Raw genomic sequence first — 9,636 nt, forward strand, 5'->3', positions numbered from 1 at the left:
CACATTAGTGGTAAGGATATATCATTGCTGATGCTCTGTCCCGTGCTTCCTTTATACCTACAAGTTTTATCTTTCTCTGCTGACCCTACGGGCTGTCTGCGCTCTTTCCTCTATAATTGCTCCCCCAGGTACCAGGGCTGCTGAGTTTGATGGGACGGACAGTCAGCTGGGGGACACGGGGCTACTGCTAGGAGCCGGATTAGTATCCTTTTTATTTTTTTGTTTTGTTTTTAGGAAATTGATTGTTTTGAATATTTTGGAGGAAGTTTGGTCGAGGGTGGGACCCTCATTTTGAATGGGGGGGGGGGGGTGGTGGTGGTGTCACGGCTCCTCCTCTGCATTGCAGGGGCGGTTCCTCTGCAGGCAGAGGAGGGTCGTTAGTGATTGGAGCCACCTTGGCTCAGGGTATAAACTGCTTCACTAATCACCTCTCTCTGTGCTCCTCCAGGTATGATCCTGTTTTGTTTGTTCCTTTGTAGTTTTGCATAGTTTTCACTCAGTCATGTTCAACACAACACATATTCACGCATCCATGCACCTTAATTACGATACTTCCACACCTCATTCCTTTTTCTTAACCCCCCCCCACGGGGGTTGTCGGGCTGGTTGTGGGTGGGTAACCTACCACGGGGGTTGTAGGGGCTGGTGTGGGTGGGTGGGTAACCTACCACGGGGGTTGTCGGGGCTGGGTTGTGGGTGGGTGGGTCCTACCACGGGGGGGTTGTCGGGGCTGGTTGTGAGTGAGTAACCTACCACGGGGGTTGTCGGGGTGGTTGTGGGTGGGTAACCTACCACGGGGTTGTCGGGGCTGAGCCAAGAGCAGAAGTCCCAGAACAGATAGAAGTCTTCGGGCATCCTCAGCTTATAGAGTCCTCTCACCTCCTCCTCAGTCGGCCGGCACCTCAGCAGTAGTCGGTCCTGCTGTCGGGTCCTCCGGCCGGGCTTTCTTCTTCGACTCCCCGTCGGCAGAATCTGACTCCTAAAGAAGAAAGACAGTTGGTGAAATTTCAGTTCGCTAGCTGCGAAAACAGTTGACGACATGACAGCTGGTTCAGTCATGTTTGAAGATGCGGTTTCGATAACCGGGTGTATTCATTAGACACCAAACTGAATAAACAGACTGGAGAAAGGGGGAGGGACGACCGGGGTCACGTTTAGTTGCAGATATAAAATAACATGAATAAAGAAAGATGTGATTACTTATTCTAACATGTCAGAGGCATTTTTTAATTATTTTATTTCACCTTTATTGAACCAGGTAGGCCAGTTGAGAACACGTTCTCATTACAATTGCGACCTGGCAAGATATACGCAAAGTAGTTCGACACAAACAACAACAGAGTTTACACATAGAATAAACAAGCTCAAGTCAATAATACAGTACAAAAACAAGTCTATATTCAATGTGAGCAAATGTGAGATAAGGGAGGTAAAGCAATAAATAGGCCATGGTGGCGAATTAAATACAATATAGCAAGTAAAACACTGGAATGGTTGATTTGCAGTGGAAGAATGTGCAAAGTAGGGATAGAATAATGCATGTTTGTTCTACATAACCTATTTCTATCTGAATGTCCCAAAAACGTTGAGTCCTGCTGAACGCGCCCCTGGATTACAATAAGAAACGCTGGTTTTCGTTGCAAATCGTTTTGCCTACGGTGTGTCCTAATGAACGTTACCCAGAGCAGATCGCTCTGCAAAAAGCCGATGGGTATACTGTCAATGGACGGCAAATTGGTTAGCAGCTTGTTAGCTAGTTATAGTAATATAATGATCTGGCTCTATATCTTGGGAAAACAGTAATATAACCGAAGCTAACTCAACAAAAAAAAATGAAAATATTTGGAGACACGTTTAGTTAGTTAGTTACACAAAGCACGACCAATAGGCTGCTAAGACACCATGGAGATGCCATAGTGGCCCATCCGTGCTTTGTAACGCAAAAAGACAAATATTCCACTGCTGCATAACTCGCTGGCTAAAACCATCCTATCATTGCTCCGACAAATTATCCTTGTAAGTCTGCTGGCTTTATGGGTCTGACAATACCTGGGAGTAGATTTAGTTTTCGTTTTCCGCGCCCTGTCATATTTTTCCTCCTCTCCGTTCGACAGCAAACAAGCACACAGCGTGTAAGCTAACGACAACACATTTGGACTTCTGCCATTGGGAAGTAATGTACAGCGCCATCTAGGAGAGCGGAGTACGCATTGCGTCCCAGAGATCCATAGCAGAGAGCAAGTGGTGGGGAAAAGTACCCAATTGGCATACTTGAGTAAAAGTAAAGATACCTTAATAGAAATTGACTCAAGTAAAAGTGAAATTAACCCAGTAAAATACTACTTGAGTAAAAGTATTTTGGTTTTAAATATACTTAAGTATCAAAAGTTAAAGTATGAATAATGTAAAATGTCTTTAATTAAGCAAACCAGATGGCACAATTTCTTATTTTTTTAAATGTACAGATAGCCAGGGTTACACGCCAATACTCAGATATAATTTACAAAGGAAGCATTTGTGTTCAGTGAGTCTCAGATCAGAGGCAGTAGGGATGACCAGGGATGTTCTCGTTTAGTGAGTCCTCCAGATCAGAGGCAGTAGGGATGACCAGGGATGTTCTCTGTTTAGTGAGTCCTCCAGATCAGAGGCAGTAGGGATGACCAGGGATGTTCTCTGTTTAGTGAGTCCTCCAGATCAGAGGCAGTAGGGATGACCAGGGATGTTCTCTGTTTAGTGAGTCCTCCAGATCAGAGGCAGTAGGGATGACCAGGGATGTTCTCTGTTTAGTGAGTCCTCCAGATCAGAGGCAGTAGGGATGACAGGGATGTTCTCTGTTTAGTGAGTCCCCAGATCAGAGGCAGTAGGGATGTTCTCTGTTTAGTGAGTCCCAGATCAGAGGCAGTAGGGATGACCAGGGATGTTCTCTGTTTAGTGAGTCCTCCAGATCAGAGGCAGTAGGGATGACCAGGGATGTTCTCTGTTTAGTGAGTCCTCCAGATCAGAGGCAGTGGGGATGACCAGGGATGTTCTCTGTTTAGTGAGTCCTCCAGATCAGAGACAGTATGGATGACCAGAGATGTTCAACTGATAAGTGTGTGAATTGGACCATGTTCTGTCCTGCTAAGCATTCAAAATATAACGTGTACATTTGGGTGTCAGGGAAAATCTCTGGAGTAAAAAGTCCATTATTTTCTTTGGGAATGTCATCTCTTTATACCCGTCGCAAGACCCACTGGTTATAAAACCCTCTTAGGCCTCACTCCCCCTATCTGAGATATCTACTGCAGCCCTCATCCTCCACATACAACACCCGTTTGGGCCAGTCACATTCTGTTAAAGGTCCCCAAAGCACACACATCCCTGGGTCGCTCCTCTTCTCAGTTCGCTGCAGCTAGCGACTGGAACGAGCTGCAACAAACACTCAAATTGAACAGTTTTATCTCAATCTCTTCATTCAAACTCAATCATGGACACTCTTACTGACAGTTGTGGCTGCTTCGTGTGATGTATTGTTGTCTCTACCTTCTTGACCTTGGTGCTGTTGTCTGTGCCCAATAATGTTTGTACCATGTTGTGTTGCTACCATGTCGTTTTGGTGTCTTAGGCCTCTCTTTATGTAGTGTTGTCTCTTGTCGTGATGTGTAAATAAGAATTAGTTTTTTAACTGACTTGCCAAGTTAAATAAAATAATGAAGGTCATGCTCTTGGGGAAAGCTGTTTTTTAGTTAGTTTTGTGACCGTATAAAAACTGTATTCTGGATTGTTCTTATTCTCCTCAATCAGGTTGTAAAAGTAGGATGATCGAGCAGCAGTGAGGGCTCTTCGGTACGGCACGGTACTGTCTTTCCAAGCTAGTCGGAAGACTTCCAGTTTGGTGTGGCGCCATTTCCGTTTACATTTTCAGGAAGCTTGCTTCAGAGCTCGGGTATTTTCTGTATACCAGGGATCTAGTTTCTTAAGACCAAATGTTTTGTTTTTAGCGGCGCGACTACATCAAGGATTTTACATTTAGATCCTCAGTTAGGTGGTTAACCGATTTCTGTCCTCCGACGTCCCTGACGAGGCGGAGGGAGTCTGGAAGGGCATCGAGGAGTCTTTGCGTTGTCTCTTGATTAAAAAAATAATAATCTGACACCAACACACTTTTTGGTCATTGTTTCTATTTAACATTTAATAAGAAAACAAAACACTTTTTTATTTTAGAATACAAAGCATTACAGTCTTGTGGGTTTATAAATATTGTACACAAGAAGATTTCACCTCCAAAAAGGTTACGACTGGATCCTACAGAGTACTACTATAGACTACTGCTAGGGCTAACCACTTAGCATCCTGCTAACTACTAGCATCCTGCTAACTACTAGCATCCTGCTAACTACTAGCATCCAATGAATGGCAAATGCAATTTTCGTATATACGGGTTCGCTGTATCACCGCGCAGGGTTAACAGGGAACTGGCAGGAAGTACGTAAACAGCTGTTCTTATACCGTGATGACGTAGTTCCAACGCGCCTGTTGGCCTATCACAGTAGAGGCTGGGCGCGGTTTRGACTTTGCCCCGCCTTTGCTGGCCCTCGGATTTGTCCAAGCCCCTTGGCGCTTCCCTTTGTCCACATCTGGTTGCTGGGTAGATTAGATCTGTCTTGTGTCTGTCGATTCTACACTGWAACAGTTCCTAATATGGTATTGTCCAGTATTCTAACCTCCTGGTTGGCCTAGAGAGATGCACCCCTCCCCTCTCCAGACTGTCAACAGCTTTTATGGCCTGTGTTGGTCAGTCCTTACACCTACACACACACACCCCTCTGTATTGTTTGTGTGTGTAACAAAACAATCCAATTCATCTTCAAACAATATGCTAACAGGCTATAGTACATAAATCCTAACAGCAGCTTGGACACAGGTAGTGTAGCCACAACACATTGGAGAAGGGATGGTAGTCACCCCACATGTTACTTAAGGAGAGAGAGACAGGTTAGAGACAGACAGGTAGTGGGATGGTAGTCACTCCACATGTTACTGTAGGAGAGAGAGAAGAGGTTAGAGACAGACAGTAGTGGGGATGGTAGTCACCCACATGTTACTGTAGGAGAGAGAGACAGGTTAGAGACAGACAGGTAGGGGATGGTAGTCACTCCACATGTTACTGTAGGAGAGAGAGACAGGTTAGAGACAGACAGGTAGTGGGATGTAGTCACCCACATGTTACTGTAGGAGAGAGAGAGACAGGTTAGAGACAGACAGGTAGTGGGGATGGTAGTCACTCCACATGTTACTGTAGGAGAGAGAGAGACAGGTTAAGAAGACAGACAGTAGTGGGGATGGTAGTCACCCACATGTTACTGTAGGAGAGAGAGAGACAGGTTAGAGACAGACAGGTAGTGGGGATGGTAGTCACCCACAGTTACTGTAGAGAGAGAGAGAGACAGGATTAGACAGACAGGTAGTGGGGATGGTAGTCTCCATCTTACTCGTGGTAGGAGAGCCAGGGACAAGGTCTCAGATCGAGTTACAGCCTGTGGGTACCGATGAGTTGTAGTCCACCTCCGACTGTCTACTGTGAGGAGAGAAAGAAAGAGACGAGGTTATGAGGCAGATCAGGTCCAGTGGGGAATACGGATAGTCCACCCACGCAGCAATAGATTTGACTCGATAGTGCGCGGTAGAGGATAGATAACACGATTACAGATGCAGATATCAGGTAGCTAAGGGAATGGTAGTTTCACCCACAAGTATTACTTGTAAGTGCGAGAGAGAGCGAAGTATACCAGTGACAGATATCATTTACTCGGAATAGGTAAGGTAAGTCAACCCCCCACATGATATAACTGAATAGAGAAAAGACGGAGAGTAAGTGACAAATGTATACAGGACAGACATATAGTAGGTTTAATGGGTATGATTACACCCCCACAGTGTTTTAACATGTTGTGAAGGAGCAGAGACGAAGACAGTTAGGCAGACAGCATGACAGGTAGTATTGAGATGGGGTAGTCACCCCACATGTAGCATGTAAGAAGCATGAGAGGACAGTTAGAGGAGCAGAACAAGAGGTGAGTAAAGGTATATCGTAGTGCACGTCACAGCAATGGATACATATGTAGGCAATTGGTGAGAGAGCAGGTTAGAGAACAAGAGCTAGGGTAAGTGGGGTATAGAGCCTAGTCACTCCACATTACATGTAGATGAGGAGAGAAGGAGAACAGTGCGGTGTTAGGCGAACACCGGGTAGCAGAAGGACAGGCCTGGTATACACTCCACACTGTAACTGTGAGAGAGAGAGAGAAGAGTTAAGAGGAGCAGAACAGAGTGAGCCTAGCAGATATGAGATCCAAACTCCACCAACTGATTACTCGTATCGATGACGAGCGCTAGAGACAGGTTAGGCAGACAAGACCCACGGTAGTAGTGTCTCGGGTTATACAAACCCACGACATGTCCTTTACGGTAGGAGGAGTAGAGAGACAAGGGTTTATGAGGACAGACTAGGTTATAGGAGTGGTTTCGAATCTCCACTATGTCCTAATACGTTAAGAGACGGGAGAGGAGACAAGTTTAGAGATCAGGACTAAGGTAAAGTAAGGATGCTAGTCACCACCCACAATGTTACTGATATGAGTGAGCCACCGCAGAGACAGATCTCGTTCAATGAGACATACAGGTAGTAGGGATGGTAGTCACACCCCACATGTTACTGTATGATGATGTGAGAGCAAGATCAGCGTGTACGACAGACAGGTGGGGTGTGTTGTATCTTTGGCCCTGTACCTGGAAGTGTGGTGTGTACTCTGCCAGACAGGTGTGTAGGTATCTCTGAGGGTGGTGTTTGTATGAGCGTCTGGGTGAAGAAGATGAAATACTGGGGTGTGATATGATAAGCTCCTGTATCTTATACTCCTGGATCTGATCTAGAGTCGTGCAGAAGCGATAGTTCATGATGGATAGTGGCCTAATAAGTGCGCGAGAGTAATCTTCTATGCGTATGTGCTGATCTTCTGTGATTTATTAAAAAAAAAGAAATCTCCAACTCACTCATACCACACTTTCTCTGTGTCATTTGTTTCTATTAACGTTTATAAATTAAGAAAGATTCAAACCCTTTACTCTGATTATATTTCAAAATGTCCGTAAAATAACAAAGCCATACAGTCATTAGTGGATTTAATAAATTTATTTGATAACACATTACAAATAAGAAATTATACAGCCCTCCAAGAAGTGTGGAAACGACATGATATACCCTCTTGACACAGTACTTAGCTATAGCCACTACTATGACTGTGGCATGTGGTAATCTCTGGCTGTGTGTTCGGTGATATGTGTACTCATGATGCTCGTGAGTGGTATTGAACAGACAAAGCGGTGTTTTTAGTCTGTCTCATGCAGTACATAGTAGTGTGTTGTCAGGAAAGGAAACATGTACATAACAAGCTAGAGTGTTCTGATGATATCTCAGGAGTGTGAGTATGAGGTCGTCTGCTAGTGAGATCTTATTAAATGAGCATAATTTGGAAATTGCTCATTTCTTCTAGTGCGGTGATGAGAGCAGCGTGTGCAGTGGTACGTAGTTGCGTGATAGTCTCTCTGATGTCATGCAGGGAAGAAGGCTCTTGGCAATAGTGTACTACTTGTCTGATTTGGGTTTTAGTGTTGCTTCTCGTCTTTGGTGTATATAGGTGGTGGAGTGTCCTGTCTGTGGGGTGTAGGTTGCTAGTACTGTACTTGTGTGTGTTGTCTTACCTGTCTGGCAGGACATTCTTTGTTGTAGTAGTCGTACTCTGAGTCTGATAAGGCGATGTGTGCTGGCATCTTGTCTATGCGATCTCGGATTGTGTTCATCTGTGCGTCTTGGCGGGTTTGGTTGTGGTGTGTCTGCTGTCGTGTGGTTGCATGTCTCTGGACTACTGGACCAGTGGATGGTTTCTATCTGTGTGATGTATCATCTGTGCGCTCGTAGGACATCACAAGTCCAACACATGAGTGGATGTGTGTCTGTGGTGTGTCTCCTGTCTGGGTGTGGATGTGTCTCTGGCTCTTGTGGTGCGTCTCTGTCTGAGGGTGATCCATTGATGGTAGATGTCTCTCTGCTAAAACCAGCTCTCATGGCGGTCGTGGACAATTGATGTGTGCTCTGTCTGTGGTGAATGCCCTGATGTCTGTCTGGGGTGTTGGACACATCCTATACTCTTGTCTTGGATGTGGTGCGTGTCTCTGTCTGGTGGGTGTAGATTCAGATAAACCGGCGGTGTTGTTGTCTGTCATTGGAGCTGCTGCTCGGTACTCATAGTCATGTGGTGTTGTGGTCTGTTTGAAGTGATATACATAGTCTTAGGGGTAAGTGGGATAGGTGTACTTTCTGTCTGGGTGTAGTGTGATGCATACATCTGGAGTACAGAGAGATGGGTACTGGCAAAATGATTGTGGTGAGTTCTCGAAGTCTTCTTCTAAGAAGATAGTAGGTAGTTGTCTCTAGTTGGAAAGCATGATCAAGTGTGTTCTCTGTTCTGGGAGCATGATGGCTGTGTGCTCTGCTCGTGGTGGAGTTGTAGGTGTGTGATCTCTGAGTGTGGGTTGCGAGTGTGGTAATCGAATGTAGTCGTCTTGATCTTGCTGGGCTCGTGTCAGGGAATTGTCTAGTGTCTCTGTCCTGGATTGGCTGTTGTGCGCTTCCATATACCTCTGTCTGCGGTTGATGGTTGATGTCTCTGTCGTGGGTGAAATGTGGTGATGCTCTTCTGTCTGTGATTACAGGAGATTGTGGGTGGTTGTGTGTCTCTGTCTGATGGTGTGTGTGCTCTACTAGTCTGTAGGTGAGTTTGTGGTGGTGATGTCTCTGTCTTGGCGGTGTGGTGTGGAGTGTGTCTCTGTCTGTTGTGTGGGTGTCTCTCGCTGTGGTGTGGCCATTGACGCTCGTGTCTCTGTCTGGGGTGGTGGTGTTGTCTCTTCTGTGGTGTGTCTCTGTCTGGGTGTGGTGTGTCTCTGGTCTGGAGGTTGTGGTCAATGTGGTGTGTGTCTGTTGAGTGTGGTCTACTCGTTCTGGGTGTGGTGTGTCTCTGGCTCTGTGGTGGGTAGTTGTCTCTGTCTGGTGGATGTGACCTGTGTCTCTGTCTGTGGTGTGGTGTTGTCTCTGTTCTGTGGTTGTGGTGGGTCTCTGTCTGTGGTGTGTCTCTGTCTGTGGTTGTGTCTCTGTCTGGGGTTTGGTTGGTTCTCTGTCTTGGGTTGTCGTTGTGTGTGTGTCTGTGGTGTGTCTCTGTCTGGGGATTTTTTGTTGGTGTGTTCTCTGTTCTGTGGTGTGGTGTGTCTGTTCTGGGCTGTGTGGTTGTCGGTCTCTTCTTCTGGTGGTGTGGTGTGTGTCTGTCTGGGGTTATGTGTGTCTCTGTCTCTGGAGGTGTGGCTGTGTTGTCTCTGTCTGGGGTGATGTCTCTGTCTTGTGGTGTGTGCTCTCTAGGTACTGTGGTGTTGCCTGTGTCTTCTGTCTGGGTGTGGTGTGTCTCTGTCCTGGTGGTGTGGCTGTGTCTCTGTCTGTGGTGTGGTGTGGTCTCTGTCTGGGTGTGTGTGTGTCTCTGTCTGGGGTGTGGTGTTGTCTCTGTCTGTGCGTTGTCTCTGTCTGTGTGTGTCTCTGTCTGTGGTGCCTGT

The 9,636-nt window shown here is 46.1% G+C and overlaps 1 protein-coding gene across 1 annotated transcript in view; it reads right to left on the minus strand.

Moving 5' to 3' along the window:
• The window catches only part of hpf1 (histone PARylation factor 1), a 24,506-nt gene extending 20,936 nt beyond the window's left edge, over nucleotides 1–3,570 (minus strand). The window contains 3 exon segments of the mRNA XM_070441925.1: nucleotides 796–889; nucleotides 891–979; nucleotides 3,523–3,570. Of these exon segments, the coding sequence (XP_070298026.1) occupies nucleotides 796–889; nucleotides 891–979; nucleotides 3,523–3,570 (231 nt within the window).
• Between the last annotated feature and the right edge of the window lie 6,066 nt (nucleotides 3,571–9,636).

This window comes from Salvelinus sp. IW2-2015, unplaced genomic scaffold (genome assembly GCF_002910315.2).
Source record: "Salvelinus sp. IW2-2015 unplaced genomic scaffold, ASM291031v2 Un_scaffold5189, whole genome shotgun sequence".
Taxonomy (NCBI): Eukaryota; Metazoa; Chordata; class Actinopteri; order Salmoniformes; family Salmonidae; genus Salvelinus; species Salvelinus sp. IW2-2015.